Source organism: Ptychodera flava, chromosome 4 (genome assembly GCF_041260155.1).
Source record: "Ptychodera flava strain L36383 chromosome 4, AS_Pfla_20210202, whole genome shotgun sequence".
Classification (NCBI taxonomy): domain Eukaryota; kingdom Metazoa; phylum Hemichordata; class Enteropneusta; family Ptychoderidae; genus Ptychodera; species Ptychodera flava.
This window is the reverse complement of record NC_091931.1, coordinates 34,090,375-34,110,092: the sequence shown is the minus strand read 5'-3', so window position 1 is coordinate 34,110,092 and position 19,718 is coordinate 34,090,375. Positions and strand designations below refer to the sequence as shown.

The window sequence follows — 19,718 nt, the reverse complement described above, 5'->3', positions numbered from 1 at the left end:
AGTATCTTCACCTTCGATGATCATGGTGTCCTCATCCAAAGCAATTTTCTTTTTCTCGTTTTCAATTATGTCGGGTTGTTGTCCGTGTCTCCCCAAGCGGGCTTTTTCACTGTTGGTAGGCGATTCGCCCTTGCGCACCTCGTCGCCTGTGTAGGCTTCGTTCACAGCACCCACACTATCAAGATTCACAACCACCGAGTCAGTTGGCTTGTCGTGGTCTTTTTCCGCTCTCTTTCTGCGGTACCACACACAAAACACAAAGATGCCGATAGCAATCAGTAGGATGACAACAACTACAACCACCGGAATCATCCAGCCACTGCCACTGTTCGGGTCGACGATTCTGCACATATGTCCTCCCTCGCCATCACTGACACACTCTTCATTGTCACTGCACGGGTCATCTTGACAGACTGGTGGGATCTCACAATGATCACCGAAGAAATCCCCGTAGCACTGGCAAACGTAGCCAGTGCCATCACTTTCCGGAACGCAGGTGCCATTGTGCTGGCATGGGTTGGATTGACACGGCCCTCTGGTATGCAGTCGAAGTCTTCCCACTTGTCCTTGCAGAAGTGTCCCTCCGGGCAGGGGTCAGGATCACAGACGTCGGAACCTTCGCAGCCACCGGAATCTCCACTGCTATCAGATGGCTCTGCTACAACCATGTCATTTTCACCAACAAATGGCATAACTTCATCGTTTAGCTTGAAAGTATCAATGCAACCACTAAGACCTGGAAAAAAATAGAGGAAATAATTTAAAGTCATTTAAAACAACATCATGAAATCAAGCATCCATGAATAGGCATCAGGGCTATAAAGGTATTCTGTCACCTGTTCCAATCTTGCCACAGTTACCATGGAAAGAGAAAATCTAAGCAATCACAGATTTTAAGCGGCTGGCCGCTTTTTAAAACCAGCAACCTCACATAGGCATTTGGAATACCATGGAACGCCCCTTTGACCATATATGGGCATGTTTAGATGACACGTGACTGTATACCTTTAACTTACACTAGGATAGAGCCGCATTTTCTAGTATTTCATTTTCTCTGACTTCATATAGTACCCTATACAGCTTTCTAGGCTACGTGTAACCCTTCTACAATCGATGCTGGTTGAGGTACATGCATAAATTTGCGGGTTCACAGAATGGACACAGGAAGACTTGCTGGCACAAAATTTCTCTAGCCACACAGATCTTGATTAAAACCACTGCGAGAGAGAAAATGTCCAAATAGCAGGATTACCAACCTGTAAGCTCTCTACCCTCGTGAGTGACAGGCTGTTCAGTTCCTCCAAGGAACATGTCCTGTACTGTGATACTGATAAAGTCATGCGGCGGAATGTCAAAATCTTCTTCCTCAGAATCCTTTTCATCCACAGACAATGTGACCTTTTGTCCATTTTTGACCAGCTCCACTGTATGCCACTTGCCGTCAGAAATGCTAACACTGTCCACCGTGATGGAGCCACTGCCCGCACCACTCAACTTGAAACTGTACTTGGCTTTACCGTTCTTCACCTAAAAAATGGTCATTTCATGATTGTTCAAATTCAATAAAAGAATTACACAGTGTCCGTTTGTCATTATGTTACCCAATAATGGACAGTGATAGTATGAACCTACCATTGCTTTCTGTAAATTTCACGATAGGCTCACTTTGTGTATTAGCAAAGATTATCTTGAAAGAATGCCACTATAGATTGTAAGCTATGTGCAAGGTTAATATTACTCGATGACATATTTCTATTGAGAACCATCATAAACTATGGGAGTATTGACAAAGTTTGTGGTAACAAGCTCTCAAATATAAGAACAGCTACCACAACAAGCGGATAAAAGTATTTAAGGCATCATATACACAAGTAATGACTTTTAATTACCTCAAGTATGGTGTAGTAGTCATCATTATCAGCCACGTAAAGTAACAGGCCATCATTCTGTCGAGAGCGCACCATCAGTGATGCAGTCTGTGTGTTGTGAGAGCTCCTCTTTCTTCGTTTGGCATTCCCCTGTAGCAGCTGGTTCCTGCGGAAACTGTCTTTGATCACGTACTTGACAAAGCTATCATCCCCGAACGTGAATGACGACATGTCTGTGACGTTACAAAAGAAGAGAGAATTGATAAATCAGTGCCGCTTTTACAGGACTACATGTGAGTTATAAATTTCATCCCCTCATAGGGTCCCTTCACAATTTTGCAAATGATGAGAGCATTCAAAATTTCGTGTACAGCTTTCAAGACAACACGACAGGTGTGACGTTCAGCTTGTTCGTTAATTAGTCTTTCTTGATGGCTTCAGCCTTGCGCATAAACACAAATACACATAACACAAGTATTGAAACACACCAGCGTATGTTTTGAAAGGACTGTCACAAACCAGGACATGCACATGTTTGCTTTCAAATTAGACATACATAAAAATGCATAGTAAAGGACAATGTTTAGGAAATCAATAGATCTTCACATCCTTCTACAACCATAGTTTGGCCCTTGTCCATGGTTATCGATGGTAATTATAGATCTATTTACAGAAAATTGGGGTGGAAATGTTAATTTATGAAATGCTAAATTTTCATTACAGGGTAAAACTAGGAATCAGAAAAATGGCATTTTCACTCACTGGATTCACAATGTTGACCCATGAATCCATCCTGGCAGCTGCACCTATAGCTCCACCACTCATCAATGCAGGTACCGCCATTTTGACAGGGGTCACTGGCGCACTTATCCACGTCACGTGGGCACTTGCTGGAAACGCCGTAGTCGTCAAGCGGTGTCTTGAGGTCGTAAAAGTTTCCATTTATGTACACATCACGCATGCAGCCAACAAAATCTGTCGTAGAGAGTTGTCCCGGGTGAAGTGCGATTGATTCAATGGACTTGACACCGCCAATATTTAACGGAACACCATCCAAGTCAAGTTGTCTGTGAACAAATTCGTGGAGTAAAGATTACATTAAGGTGTTATTTTTGTATTTTTTTGTCCGGGAAAACAAGCTCGAAATGAAAGGTTCACCATTGCAGACAATGCTTTGTGTACAATCGGCAACGTTACCGTAAAAACCCTACCAATTCAACCAGAAAAAAATAGGGTGGTGAAATTGATAGAGTGGCCGAATTAATAGGGTTTTTACGGTACAGTTAATATAAAATTCTAGTATGAACTGATTCGTAAAAATTCAGTTGTGAATGGTAAAAATAGACTGTAAGTACATACTAGCTGTGTTGACTTGTCAAAAACTGTGCATTTCAGCATGTTTCTGGAACTACGACAAGAAACAGCATCATGCAAATAGAGAAAAAGCACAGAAAAACAGGTCAAAGTCATTGCTGATAGAGCTTTTAACAAACATGGTAGCCATGTTGGGTAATTTTATTGACAATCAACAAGCCACATGTACGCATCTACCGTGAGGGAGCGCGTCAACTGTGGATCATAAGACGGTTAAATGATGAGCTTGCTAATGCCATAAACTGACCTGTACTTTTCCCTTAAAATATAAAAGGCATGTTGAAGTTTTTGGAAAGGACGGCTTGATTATTGATTTGGTATTTGACATGCAAAATCAATCTTGTTGGAATGGGCAAGGTTTCAACACGCTGTAACAAATTCCCAGAGTCTGCAGGGAAATCACCGAGCTGGTTATCTTTCTTTAGGATTAACCCTTCACCCCTATTTTCCTGTATATGGACTCATCCATCCTATTAAAAATGACAGGAATGTACCAAAGTCAAGTGATGGAAGGATAAGAAAAAAAGGAAACACAACCTATTCCTATTGAAAGCTGCCAACATACAATCTCTAAGGTGTACATGTATGTCTTCTGAAACCATACGACCTAACAGAGGCAGCCAAAAATGTTACTTGGGAGAGCACAGCTGCTGATGTAAATGTACTTACGTGTAATTTCCAACTCCCTGTCCTTCTGCAAAGCAGTAAGTGGAAGATCTGTCTTGGCATTCATCAATGACAAGTGTCCCCTTCTGTAATGTTATATATAGAAAAAAAATATTACAATGGTGACAAGATATTGAAATCTAACGAGAAATCTGAAACAACTTTTACAGAATAATAAGTACAACAGAATGTTCAGGTCTCACAAGCTTATGGGAAATTTTCGGAAAAGTTAATTGCATTATCACAAAAGTGGCAACACAGCAAAACGAAATACCTGTCTTGGACGGATGTAAGGTTATTTTGGAAAGGTCCCTTGCACGCCTAACATTCTAGGCAAGCTCTCTTCCTCTTGAATGACAAAACAAAAACGCTGGTTCTCACAAGAGGATTATTTTTTCTGAATCTCGATTACTTTCCTCACTGACATGCATTGCCATTCCTTCAGCACAAAATACGAGCCGACAAAGTGAAAAATGTTGACACACAAACACCAAGCGATCATTTAACGATTTACATTTTCAGCAGAATGATGTTTACCGTATTGAGCTGGGATTGTTTGCAAACATGGAAAACTTCCCACTGTTTTAGATATTGGATAGTTTATGGGGAGTCATTCCAGCTTCATGTTGAACTGCAAGACGATGTAAACTGTAATCGGTGATGGCATCCACTGGATGATGGCCACTTCTAAGGTCGCGACCTTTCAAGATCCCATTTAGATACGACCCCCCTGTATAATTTCTGATTTACTTTCTACAGTACTGGAAAGCCATAGGAAGTCTCTCAATTGCTGGGATTTTTTAATGACCATACTTGAGACACCATGTATCTGGCCAACAACATCCTCTATGTAACACCAAGACTGTACGATCCAATTACTAGAGTTTCTCTAAATGAGAACAGCTGCCAACCCCAAATCACACAACTTTCCACACCCTTCCATTTGATTGATGGCTTGATGGAATACTCACGCACATGCATGCCTATGGCCAGAACCATTCCATTTACATGACTGGACAAATCGAGAACCTCAAAGTTTCATCTTACAGTATACAGCAGTAGTAAAGTCAAGGTTTTAGTGACTGCCAGTATGGTGATTACTGTACCTAACATTATTTTTTTGTTTTTTTATTTGGTTTGTGCTTATTTTTTGTTATTAATATCCTGTCAAACAACTTTTCTTTGAATTATTCCATACTACCTTATATCCAGGGAACACTATGTCAAGAAGTAACAAGGAAAATAAAATTCTTGTACTGGTGTTAACATTCCTGTTTATATGAATCTAAAAAGTCCCTTGTAAGTCATGCTGCTATTTCCATCTCTGTATGTATATGGGAATACTGATGAGACTTTACAGTTTCTGCTGTAAAAACTACACACATCTACAGATATGGCTCCTTTAGTTTCTTTTCATTTCTCTATACCGGTCATCATAAGAAAGAAATGGCAGCGACTGAAAACTTCTTGAAATAGACAGGATTGCTTGAAATTCATGAGTATTTTAATACTATTCAAAGTGGTAGCCACAGCGTGCATTGGGCAACAAGCAGGCTGAATTGTCAATTTTAGACATGTGACAGAACAGGCTCTAACTCTCAGGGATGTTGGCTGTGTCTCTCTTTGAGCTCCATGAACATGCTCAAAGGATTCAATATCTGTCGTCAGTGAAGCCAGAATCCATGCAGCGGCTTTTAGATTCTTAGAGAAAGACAGCGTTTAGCTCTGTTCTCTTGGAATTTGCAGGTAAACGATGACAACACGTAAATGTGTACAAGTATCTGTCACTGACACCGACATCTGAACACCCTTGGACACACAAAAATGACACACAGCTTGGGACAGTTGTTTTGATTGGTGACGTGACAGTCGTTCCTAGACTTCAACTGTGAAACGTTGATTGCCATATCAAAAGGGGAATGTTTGTTTTAAAGGCTCCTTCATTAAAACACATTGTTTAGTCTGACAAAGGAGTTACAGGGGAGACAACAGATGTACATTACGATTGATTAAATCACTTTCTATCACTACCTAGGTTTGCTGTCACACGTGTGATTTCCTAAGAACAATCCCCCACATTTAGAATTATAGCAATTAAAAAAATTAATCATGTTTAATTTCGTGGACAATGATAATGAGATTAATTCACACAAGATTAGTTTCATACAGATAATGAAATGTATTGCCCTCATAGTTCTCTGAATTGCCTACAAATTTTCCCATGTACACAGGATACAGTTGTATAATTGTGCCGCTTTCTGATAGTTTACATAAACATGGCTTTGTTACACTAAATGTATATCAACATTAAATTAATTTACATTTCCTCTGAAGGAAACAAACAAACCTGGGGCTTTAAGAAGTTGTCATGTAGAGCGACTGAGACTTATTTCTTCCTGTCAGTGACAGGTGGTTAATTTTTGATAAAAATCTGAACATGTTCACTGGCATCAGTGCACAGGACACACCATCGCTTTGTCCTAAATCAAAGTGGTGGATTTTCTACCAGACTTGGCATTCAGCAGTCCCCATCCACAAAAATTTCAGTTGATTCAATTTTCCGCTCAGCAGGTCATTGCATGATGAGAAACCGAACAATTCATCTCAATTTGGCCACAGTATTGAAGAGAAAAACACACATCCCTGACAAAGGCTTTAAAGAAGGAGATGCAATACCCTCGTTGTCAGTCACCGAGAGGGCGGGCTGCCTGCATTCCATTCCTGTGTGCTTATTTTCACAGTCTTTATTGATTAAACATTGTGTCTAACTGAACTGTCTTTATGACATTACGGCAATGATTGATGAGGTCAGCATGAGTGCTTTCTAACTTTCAACAGTTTAGATCATTTATAAGGAGACGTCACGTTCACTGGTCTCTCACAGATCAATATGTCTGCCAATGACTCACTCCAACGGTATTCTATTTTGTCTTTCAAATTTGGAACATGCAGGCAATAGGCCAACAGAGCCATTTCGATGTTCCAGTTGCAGATGTTATACGTGTCAAAGAGGCATAAGAAGAAACTGTGCCGTTTACTTGTAAATATGTGTAAATTAACCATAAAGAATTCAGTGTGACATTTAAATATCAGCAACTTGTCATGGTGCTTATTTACTTGAGTGTGCGGCATGCAGTGCCTTCAGTGTGGCTGGAGCAGAATCAAGACAGCCTTGCTTCTGGCATCAAACAGGTCCAGCATCGACAGATAGACAGGAATTAGAGAAGATTCTGTTGGTAATTGCTGAGGACTGCATCCGGCAAGGATGTGTTTACAATCGGAGTGATCTGGACTTGCCCAGCTATTTGATAAATAGTCTAGCAGATGCTTCGCATCAGAAACCACCCAAACGGTCAGATCATCAGGTTTCAAGTTGAGCGCTAGTTGCCAAGGTTACTTCACACACTAGACGCAGGGGAGACTCGCTCGCTTTTTTTTTACTCTCCCCTCTCCCAAACAAACATGGAGTTCAACTGGAGAATGCCATGGGTATCAAATCATGGATTCTTTGTTGGGTCACAGTACAATGGTGTAGAATGATGCTGGAGAGGAGCAGGGGACAAGCAGAGCACCACAATTCATTTTGTGTGCTGTGTGTCTGAGAAGGCACTGTGCACCAGTTGGGAACAACTTTACCCATCTCTTGAACTTGTAGTTTACCCAAGAAACAGTTGGGAATCACCAACTTGGCAAATTTTTAGGTTATACATTTTCAACAATGAGATATGGCATACAATTTAAAAATGTTGGTGCAGAACTGGGGAAATGTGACAGGAGTATCTGTGTCACAATGATATATGCTGACATGGCCGAGCCCCTTTTCTGGTATCTTGGACTCTTGTTTTAATACTAAAATGACTCACTGGGTCACTGGAAGCCAACAAACATCCTGCCATGTGATTGGCCGTGCAAATGGCTATAATGTAACACTGGTGAAAATATCGAGACAAGCAATCCATGACTGGTATCTATATGGTTTATTTAGGGCTATATAAACACCACGACAAGTTTTGAGTTTGAAGCTGACATATAGAAACTAGACTGGACTAAACTTGATGGTGATAGCTTTATGTGTCACTGTTGGTAGCCACCGTATCCGCATAAAAAAAGTATGCCTGGTGATGCAATCTTTGGAAAATCAAACATATCTTTAAAATCCACATTAGCTGTATTTTGTTATTTATACTGCTGTGCTTTGGTTCTTTTTGTAAAATACAGTTTCTTGTTCTACTCCTCAAATTCATGTAAAATGCTTCCACATTCAAATTGCCAATGCAGCCTGTATACATGTGATGTCAGCGTTAACCTCTGAATTTTGGCCAGGACTAGAATTTATTCGTGGACAAGAAAACTGTGCAGTGTGTTGTTTGCATAACTGACACTTTGTGTTTAAACATACTTCAGGGAAAACAGACCAATGTAGTTGTTAAATTATCAAAATTTACAGGTATTGTCAAGCTACCTGTGCACAGAGGTATTTGTGTAAGTGCAGAGCTTGTCTACAGGAGCCTATGGCATACTTAACGACAACAGCTTGGCTAATGAGGCATCACTGTTTGTAAAATTTGAATATGGACATTTGCTTAAAGCCCCAGTAATGCTAACTTTCCATGATTTTTTTCATTATTTTTATTTTTAAATCAATTGCAACTTCTCATTCTACTTCTGCAAAGAAAGTTGAAAAACCCACTATTTTTAGCTTGTCAACTTAGCGTCTATATGTGTAAAATGCATGGTTATGGTTTACATTTGAATTCAGTTTTCAGAAGTCAGTTTTCAACAATAACAATGCAGTTTACAACCATAGGGGCTGAGTTGACAAGCTGGATACTGTGTATATCAACTTTCTTTGGGAGAGAAGAACAAGGAATCATGGTTCACATTCAAAATAAAATGGTAAAATACAAAAGTTAGCATTACTGGGTCTTTAATGCTATTTCAACATTGGCAGTAAGACTTGACCCTTGACTGATAAAGAAAATAAAAAATCATTATACTTACGGTTCGTTCTCTCCGTGCAGATATTTTGTGCCATTGACCGTCAGATACTATGATGTCTGTGCTGATTCGCACTGTGCCCTGACCGAGGTCGTACGAAAACCGTGCTTTGCCATTGACAATCTCTAAAGCTATGAACTCTGGGTGGTCAACTGTGTGATCTCCATCGTGGTTGTAGAGCAGCAGTGAATTGTCCAGGGTGGTGGCAAACTGCAGCGTCACCAAGTTGAAACTGCCGGATATGTCAGCGTATTGGACGTAGGAGAGGACGTCAAAGCTGAAGCTGGAAAACTCGCAGAAGTCGCCACGCTCTCCAAAGCCACAGTCGCATTTGAAGCCAGTGTTTTTGGCAACGCACTCTCCTTCATTGAAACATGGTTGGGGGTTACACGGGTCGATTTCGATGTCGCACCTTGGTCCGGTGTAGCCTCCATCACAGGTGCATGTGTAACCATTGATTCCGTCTATGCACTGACCATTCACACACGGGTTGCTCGTGCATTCGTCAATGTTGGTTTCACACAGGCTACCGGTGAACCCAGGAGGACATTCACAATAGTATGACAGAGACTCTTTATGGCATGTTGCACCATTTTCACACGGGTTGCTCTCACAGCTGTCTGGTTCTTGTTCGCATTGCTGGCCAAAGTAAGGCGTCCTGCATGTACAGTTGAACACCCGGCTGCTCTGACGGGCCACAAAGATGATGGGATCACTGTCAGAAATGTGATTGTTGTAAAGTTCCACATGATCACTGCATTCTCCATTGTTCATGCAGGGCTCTTCCTCACATGGAGAGTAGTCGATCTTTGTTATGATCACATTGGCACCGCTTTCTATGACAGTCTGCTTGCTTGTGAAGAAAGAGGCCAGCCCAGTTCTGCTCATGTGCTTATCATCTCCCGGCTGTCGCACAGCAAGGAGTAGATCAAGCTCATCGTCAACTTCATACATGTCCATGATCAGAAGTGTGTCGGCCGGATTCAGTTCGTCGGACACCGTGTCGTAGAATGCAGTGAAGTGATAAGTCAGAAAGGTTTGGGCGTCCATTCTCTTGCCCGCTGTTTCACTGGCAAGCCTCACAGTGATACTGCTTTCCAATGAATTGTTGCTGAAGGTGTGGTAGTCCACCGTAAAGTCTGAATACACAAGGTCATGTATGCCATCATGACCACTTACGTTGATGTCGTAGGATTCAACGCCATTGTGGAAAGTAGAATGGAGATCACAGCCTGGGCGTATGCTGAAAATATTTTCATCTCCTGAGATTATTTCACAGGTAAACACGTCATCAACATCTGGATCCAGAGGGCGGGCTATGCCGATGGAGCCACCTGGAAATATGCTGTTCAAGCAGTTGACATAAATGTTGGCGGTTCTTGGACTTGATGGGTTATCATTTCTGTCAAGGATGCTGATGTGCATCGTGGTTGTTGAAGTCATCTGAGGGATGCCAGAATCACGGCTTTCCACTGGCAGGAAGTAATCACTCTGTTCTTCCCTGTCCAGTGAAACACGAGTGGTCAGTAGTCCAGTCACGCTGTCGAGATTAAAGCTGTCGCTGTCATCTGAATCGAGCAAGTAGTAAGAGAATGGGGGACCATTTGTTGCACTGTCTGGGTCGTATGCACTCAGGGTCATGACACTGGTGTCTGGTGGTTCATTTTCATAGACGGAACCTAAAGTATCTTCCGGAAGGAACATCGGGCCATTGTCATTTACATCTATCAAGAAAACATTCACTTCAGCATATCCCGTTTGTGGTGGACTGCCTTCATCAACGGCCGCTAATGTCAGGTTGTAGATGGGAATATCTTCCCGATCAAGTTCAGCGGCTGTTCTGATTTCACCAGTGGTTGGATGGACGGAGAACGCATCATTGTAATTACCACCGCTGATATTGTATGAAAATGTGTGGTCAGCCGGGTCTAAATCATAGTCTTCAGCAGTCACAGTGAGCACATAAGTGCCAACCGTTGCGTTTTCCCAGGCGGATCCTTGGTAGAAGTTGGGTACAAACACTGGTGGGTCATTGGCATCAGTAATGTTGATGTATAATGTGGCTTCATCGATATCATCTCCAACAATGACCCCGTCGTTCTTTGCGATAGCCAGCAGCAGCACAGAATCTTGGCTTTCTCGGTTCAGTCGGCCATGGTAGTAAGATACGTACACCTCACCAGTGTCAACGTTGATGGCAAAACCTTTGTGTGTACTCCCACCGACCAAGACATAATGGATGTCACCATCAACACCATGGTCGGCGTCACGGGCCGTTATCTTTCCAATCAACTGGCCATCCTCAGCAGCTTCGCTTACAGTGAATACATAATTGTCCTTCACAAATTCAGGATAATATTCGTTGACACCTGTGACATGCACAGTGACCCAGGCATCATCATACATGTTGGGATTCAGGTTTGCCGCTCTGACGGTCAAATCATAAATATTCTTTTCTTCATAGTTGAGGTGACCTTGTGAGTAGATGGTGCCATTGCTCATCATGGTGAACAGGTACTGTCCGTCACCGCCAATGATGCTGTAGTATATATCTGCATTGGTTGTTTCATCTGCATCAGTTGCTGAGACTGTGACAAGTAATGTTCCACTGGGCGAGTTTTCTGGTATTTCGGGGTCATACTCCCTGGGGTCGAAGACTGGGCTGTTGTCGTTGATATCTTGAAGTTGAATGTCAACAGAGGTGAACGAGGTGTGACATGACTTGCTGTTTACGCCAAGGTCTGTTGCAACCACAGTGAGGTGGTAAACCTTGGGTTCTGTGTCTCCAGTGCTTTGGCCACAGTTATAGTGCCATCCTCAACTCCAATGGCAAAATCTTCATTGATATTTCCGTCCGAAATGGAGTAGCGTATCATTCCGTTGACCCCACTGTCTAGGTCTGAGGCGGTCACCGTGATGACAGAGGATCCGACCTGCTTGTTCTCAAAGATAGATGTACTGTAGTACGGCAAGTCAAAAACTGGTTCGTGCTCATTCACATGTGACACTGGAATTGTGACAACTGTAAAGCTCTCCATGGAAACGCGGCCGAGATCGTAAGCTTTGACATCAATGTAGTACCACTTGGGCGCCTTGCCTGTGAGACTTGTCTTCACATACACCACGCCCGTATCACTCACTACATCAAAATAGTTGGTTCCGTTTCCACCGGTCACCTCATACTTCACAACTCCATTGTCACCTTCGTCCTTGTCAATGGCGGTGACTTTCAGCACTGATGTTCCAACGTTGGTATCCTCTTGCACTCTGCCCATGTAGCTCTCTTGGTCAAACTCAGGGGTATGTTTATTGGCAGCCATTATTACGATGTTGACGTTAGTTTCATCCCAACGTGTTGGGAGGCCTCCATCAATGGCTAAGATGTTAAAGCTGTAAATGTTTGGATCAGGACCATCACCAGTGGGTGACTGATACGTCAGTTCTGTCGCAAGGCGTACTTCCCCGGACTCAGCATCCACTGTGAAGTTCTCCGTCCAGGTTTTCATGGCGTAGCGTATTTCTGCGTTGACGCCAGTATCTCTATCGCTTGCAGATACCTCAGTTACCAAGGAACCGGCAGGTAAGCCCTCTGGTATCTCTTGCATGTACTCCGACTTGGCAAACTCTGGGTCATTATCATTGATGTCAATAATCGTAATCATTATGTCAGTCGACACCGAATATGCCTTCCACAGGTCTGTCGCCATCACTCGCAGGGAGAAGAACTCTGTTTGCTCTCGGTCGACATCAGCAATGACAGTAACCACGCCAGTCATGTTGTGTATTGAGAATTTGTTTCCGGGATTGTTGGTCAGTTCGTAGACTGTAACAGCATTGATTCCCTCGTCCTCATCGTGGGTGGTCACCTGTAGGACAAAAGTTCCGACATCGCTGTGTTCAGGAACTGAGCCCTGTGGGTGACTGGTGAATCGAGGACCGTTGTCATTGATGTCGTTCACTTTCACATCTACAGTCGCGGTACCAGTGAGCTGTGGGGAGCCGTGATCAACTGCATACACCACCAACGTGTAGTGGGCAATGGTCTCACGGTCTAACCTTCTGTTGGTGACCACTTCACCTGATGTAGAATCAATGGCGAAAGCCCCATTTGTGTTACCGTCTGGTTCGAGGGAGAAAGAAAATTCACCATTGCTGCCTTTGTCTGGATCTGTGGCTGAAACTGTTAGTACGTAGACACCTTTTGACTGTTCCTCTGTCACGTTGGCATCATAATAGCTCGGCAAGAACTTAGGAGCATTGTCGTTCACATCAGTCACGGTGATGCTCAACTCAATGAAACTCGACAGTGGCCTAGTGTCACTATCCTTCGCCTCAATCCACAGAGAGTACTCCTGGGTAATCTCATAGTTCAGTTCATTGGCGATGGTCACCTTGCCACTTGTCCTGTGAACGCTGAACGCATCAAGAAAATTACCACCAGCTATGTAATAACTGATGATGCGAGCATTGCCCTGTTTGGGACTGGTGGCATCAACTGTGGTGACAGAGGTTCCTACTGATGTGTCTTCACTGAAAGTCAAGCTGGGATCAACATGACTAAAAGTGGGGAACTGACTGGTCACCAGAAACTCCACAGTTATGTTGGTTCTGACGGAATGATGGCCTTCTCCTTGGTCTTCCGCCTTAACCTCTATCCAGTAGTCGTTGGCCTGGTTTTCCAAATCGATGGCAGTTTGCACAACCCCACTCCTTTGTCCGATTGAAAACCTTGATATTCCATTCCCGCCAACAATTGAGTAGTGAATCAGTGCATTGGTACCAATGTCTGCATCTTCAGCTTTCACTGCAAATACATAGGTTTCTGTAGGGTACAAAACAAACATCCTTTGTTAATAGTCAGCAAAAAAATCAGTTTCTTGACATCACTTATTTCCAGACTCACACATTGGCCACATTTTTATAACCGTATACGGTATTCCACTTACACTAGCCAGTTTATATGAATATGTTGCAGTATGGCTAAGAGATATCCCAATATCCAATGGTAACACCTGGTAATATCGTAATGATAAGAACAGTAGAGCAGTAGTAATAATGTGTGTTGAATCTTGATGAGGTTCTTGGTGCAGAATAGTGGAGTATGATACTCATAATAAACGGTGTTTCATTTGACACTAAAAGGGTTTATCGGATTTTGGGTGGTGGATATTGACAGGAAGTTTGATCTTAGTTTTTCTTGCGAATCAGCAGCGCTGGAATGTACTTTTTATGCTCATATAGTATTAAGTCTTGATATGCAGAGAAAATCCTACATTTAAGGAAGTTGATTTCATTTCCTTGGATTTGGTGACAAAGTGCCTACAGTATCTGAATAAACCATACATCATTATACAGAAAGTCCATTTCTATTATTTGATGTTATGTGCTGTACATGCAAAAATAATAATGGACAGATCACATTAGTGAGACGCAAAACAAATAGGGTAGACATATGTCTGCACACCTGCTTCAGAATTATCTGGCATGCGTGAAGTGTACGGAGTGTCTTGAAATACAGGCACTTGATCGTTGATGTCTAACACCACGACATTCACTGTACAGGTGCTGGATAGGACATCGGGATCATTCTCGTCTTTGTCATAAGCAATCACCAGCAGCGTGTAGAAACCTTTCTCTTCTCTGTCCAGCTTGACTGTGGTTTTGATTTCGCCGGTGAGATGGTTGATGCCAAATTTATTTTCAGCAGAACTTGCGTCAAGTTCGTAACTGTGAAAAAACGAATTCAATAATCATGTAATGTCAGAGGGTGGTACTTTCAAATTGTTCATCCCAATCAGAATAAAGCAAAGAAAGAAGACAAATAACCTACTCATCGCTAAAAAACACACATAGTAAAGTCTTTACTCAGGAAATTCTGTCTACAGTAACACTTCAAGAACTTAGACTGCTTTAGTCGACAAGGATGTCTGATTTAAAACATTTGACAACATGAAAACAATTAAGTCATGTTAAAGGGATAATAGTGTTCACTTTATATTTTTATATTCACAATATTTTTTTGTAAAAAGCAATGTATGACTGCATTCAGGACCTGGTTAAGGTAGGCTGCCTATGGGTGCACTTTGTGACATCAACATACCTGATATCTGCATTTGTTCCTATATCTTCATCTGTAGCTGTCACCGTGGTAACAGAAACCCCTGCATCCAATTCCTCTTGGACTGCTGCATTATATTCCTCCTGGGTAAAGACTGGTGGGTTGTCATTGAGGTCGCCAACTTGAACTTCAAGAGTGCTAGTACCAGTCAATGATGGGTCACCTACAGACATAGAGCATGATGAATACATTACTGCACTGCGTATGAGTGAGTGAGGACAATCATGTCAACTTCTTGGAAAAAAATTCATTCTGATCTTTTGGGCCTTGGCTGATGCTGAGAATAAAATCATATCCTTGTGTGAATGAATGAATGGACATGTACATGATGCAAACGCACAGTTATTTCATTTATCAACATTCACCATATACACGTAAATCACACTGTTGATTGAATGTAAGAGAAAGCATGACAACGCTGACCTCACATTCCAGAATTTTATCCCGGGCTAGATGAAGACGCACAATGCAATGCCCTATCTGTCCTCAAGGTCTGGGAGAAAAATCTAAAACACATTGAAATTGTTTCCCCCACCCAGTTTCTTCGGAAACACATTGAACTTTTTAAGGAACTTATGACTTGCACTGAGAGAAAAAGAATAAATTTTTCCATGATAAGAGGAGGATTGTTGAAAATGAATACACTTCATAAGAGAAAGTAAGTGTAGTCTACTTACACAGCTAATGGAAATTAACAGAGTGACCTCTTAGATAAACTAGATTATTTATTCAACCTCAGCAGGGGAACCTCTACTAAGTAATCATACTCAAACTGAAGGTATGATTCTTTAGATAAACATTGATAACTTTTTGGGTCATCAGAAAATCGAAGCAAATGAGATTTTGATTGTCTATGGCTGACTGCAACAAACAGCTTGAGTATCAACTGTGGTGTTTTCAGAAGACGCCTGAGCCTGTGCACTGAGCACCATTCCAAAAGTTTGTCTATAAGTATATATAGAGGAAGACAAGCAGGGTCAAGGCTGGTGACAAAAAGATTGTACTTGGGGGGGGGGGGGGTGTGCGGTTGCATGTCAGTCTCAGTGCTTGCCTCGATGTGGTGGTTACTGAGGCCATTCACAGTCTGATGGAGAACAATTTCATCCCATGCACGGCAGGAGGATTAGATTTCCAATTGAAGGAAATGGCAGCTGCTTAGCTATTCCCGACAGACGTGCACACAGACCGATTAATTAATTTCATGTGGACTTGCTGCTCTCCGTGAAAGGTGACATATTATGTGTATTTGAACCCAGGAATTTTCTTGTTCACCTCAGAAGTCACAGTATCAATTGCAAGCCCATTGCCTGTAAGCGATCACTCTGTTCTAATATCTCATACCCTGAGTTGAAACAGCTTAATAAAACAACTGTCAAAATTGTCATCAACAGTGCGTGTAACATGCCTCTTTCATAACGTTTTGCGTTACATTATCCTTTCTGCCACTTCAAAAGGTCAAGTGTCAAAGGTCAGAGGGGACAGACAAGAACATAAATTAGGAGAAGAACTTGAAAACTATCGGTTTTATGTTTTGAGTCAAACATTTTTGAAGGCCCTGGATAATGTGGGGTGTTTATCTTGGTTTCTGGGTTAAAAATACACTTTCCTTGAAAACACGCACAAGGAGAAAGGCAAGTACATGTTAAGTAGAAATTGGCAAGTTAAAGGATATAATACAACCACTAAATCAGAATTGAGACTTTTTTCATCTATGGAAGAACCACATTTTTTCATTTTCATGCTAAATATCATGCATAGCACATGTGCACCAGGAGAGAAAACACAGAACTCTAACCGACTGGAATTTTCACTAAAACACCATTCCCTCTGGGATACAACATTACACATGACCACTTTCTGAAACTTAAACTCTACGCCTGTGGCTGTATTAGAGACCATTTGTTTTTTCTCAAACCGACAGGGCCAAGAGATCATGGAAAATATAATGCAATATCTACCACGCTACAGAACGTGATAAATCACACTGTCACATGAACAATTTGTCTTGTATATTACCATACATGTCAACACATTTTTATTTTTTAGGTATAATTTACAGGCAGAAATGACCTCCTATCAACTTTGACCTTTCACCCTAGTTCACTGTACAGAGGTCCAATCACATGGTTGGAAAACAATGCGGATGAGAACAGTTTTTTTTTAACTCACCTCCATCATGGGCCGTGAGAAGGAGATAGTATCTGTCGATGTCTTCCCTGTCCAGAGCCTGTGTAACATGGACATCACCTGTGTCTTTGTCTATTGTGAAGAGGTCATCAAGTCCAGTTGATGAGAAGGGCAAGATTGGCTCTTCCCTGACAGTGTCAATGGTATATGTCAGTTTTCCGTTGCTTCCAGCATCTCCATCCACGGCCTCACAAGTCTTCACAAACACAGGCACATTTGCATTATTTTCATCGACCACCGCCGTCATATATTCAGTTTGAAACTCTGGTATATTATCATTGAAGTCAAGTAAGGTGACAGACACTGTGGTTGATGAAGATTTAGCTGGCGTCCTTTATCCTCTGCCATCACTATCAATGAATACTTCTCACGTTTCTCTCTATCTAAAGCATTCGCAGTTGCCACTACTCCAGATACTTTATCAATCTTGAAATCGTTGTCATAGTTTCAGTGATTATTGAATATTCAATTTCAGCATTGGAGCCCTCGTCAGCGTCCGTGGCCGATACCTGCAGGAATTCTTTCCCAATCGGAGCATTCTCCATGATATCAGTGGTGTAGGAACTGGGATCAAATTGTGGTGCATTGTCATTCTCGTCCAGGATTGTGACCAGAATGTCCATGGTAGAAGTGAGAGCAGGATCACCGTTATCTGCTGCGTAAACTGTAACCAGATATTCCGATTTTGTCTCTCGGTCCAGATCCCCGGCCACAATCAGATCCCCTTCCGGATACAAATAGAAGACATCTCCGGAGACTGGATCCATGGAATACTGCACATACCCATTGCTACCGGTATCCATATCGGTAGCCGAGACTGTAATCACGAGAGTGCCATAATCTGAGTTTTCCATGACTGATGTGTAATTGTCGTTGATAAATTCCGGCGCGTTATCGTTGACATCTAGCAAGATGATATTGACCTGGGCCACTGCTGACATCTGTAAAGCTGGATCGGTGGGCTGGTCAGTGGCAGTCACCTCCAGGGGATACAGGGGTATCTCTTCTCTGTTCAGTTCTTTCACTGTTACTATGGAGCCATTCTCAAAGACAGTGAAGTCACCGTTGTCATCGCCGGCAGTAATTTCATAAACTATAGCTCCATTGAGGCCTGTGGAAAAAAGTGTAATACATACATAAGCTAAAAGTTGTTACATTATGAGAGAAGGCGAATACGATGGGAAGAGGTAGTTGTTGGATGGAAAATATTAAACTTATATAACTTCCTTCACCAGTATTTCCACATACCATAGTCTACATTTGTCAATAGAATTACACATAACTCAGTTGTGTAAGGAACAAATTAAGTTTTGGATAGGAAGCAACTTCATGACCTGCAAATATTACACATTAACAATGTGGCTGACACAAGTCAGCCAAACTGTAGCATGGTGGGACCACAAAAAGCAGCATGTCGGGGCCAAAGTCTCAGTAGCTATGTACTGTCATGAAAGGAATACTATGAAAAGTATTGTACTACAACAGCACCACACCAGCACCACACCAACTTATCTGCAGCAGCTCCTTATGTCACAACCCTAACTGTCTAACGAAAATACTTTAATAGGCCTCTACTGATGATGTACCATTTCATACTCAATATTACGAGCTGTAACTTTCTATGACCTTTACAAAAATTTTTGTTTTTAATGTCAATTACAGCTTCTTGTTCTACTTTCTGAAGCACACTGAGATACAGAGTGTATCAGCCAGTACACGAGCATTGTTATTGTTGACATGTGTGATCTGGTCCAGACTAGAATTCAAATGTAAACAATAACAGTGCATTCTACATGTACGTACAGACATTGTGTTGGCAAGCTGAACAGAAGCTAGGTATTGTAACATGCTTTTGGTAGTAAAACAAGAACTTTTGCTTGATGTACAATATTAAAATAGTGAACAAAAATCATCAAAAATTAAGCTGCTGGCCCTTGAAAACAGCATTGATTCTAAAGATGCAAAATGGCTGAAAAGACACAAGTTGGATACAAACCTGAATCTGCGTCCGTGGCCGTTACTACCACAACTTCGGTTCCAATAGGAATGTCTTCCTTGACTTCAGCCATGTAGGTATCAGGATCAAAGATAGGTGGATTATCATTGACATCTAATGTGTTGAAGTAACATGTAACAGTGCTTGACAACGGTACAGAGCCGCCATCTTTGGCCTCTACAACTATCAAGTGAATCTGCACCTGGCGGCAAGAGGGCATTATTGTTAGTGAAATTGCATGGACTGATATTTTCATTGACGAAAATATTTGGATCCATAGAAGTCATATCATGGTTGGTGTGTACAAAGACCAGGCAGACAACAGATGTTTTATTGGACGGATATGAAAAATGTCTTCTGTTTTACGGATAAATGATTTGAACTGTGAATATTGCATAAACAATATTCTACAACAACTTTACCAGGGTCAGAGTAAATCGAGACAGACAACAGATGTCATACAGAATGGAAATGAAATTATTTTTATTTCAATAGTAATAGTTTGAACTTT

General features: G+C 41.8%; 3 protein-coding genes across 3 annotated transcripts in view; 1 reads left to right on the top strand and 2 right to left on the bottom strand.

The window, feature by feature from the left end:
* The window catches only part of LOC139130381 (protocadherin Fat 4-like), a 361,272-nt gene that overhangs the window by 2,963 nt on the left and 338,591 nt on the right, over nt 1–19,718 (bottom strand). The gene's annotated exons all lie outside the window — the stretch shown is intronic.
* Nucleotides 1–19,718, top strand: part of LOC139130385 (NXPE family member 3-like) — a 353,637-nt gene that overhangs the window by 8,859 nt on the left and 325,060 nt on the right. The window lies entirely within an intron of this gene.
* On the bottom strand, nt 309–17,531 carry LOC139130395 (protocadherin Fat 4-like). The gene is given in 10 exon segments (XM_070696199.1): nt 309–736; nt 1,257–1,527; nt 1,890–2,101; nt 2,631–2,935; nt 3,912–3,994; nt 8,910–11,622; nt 11,625–13,728; nt 14,371–14,633; nt 15,007–15,187; nt 17,194–17,531. Coding segments are annotated over 10 exon segments (6,825 nt in total). The 5' UTR covers nt 17,459–17,531.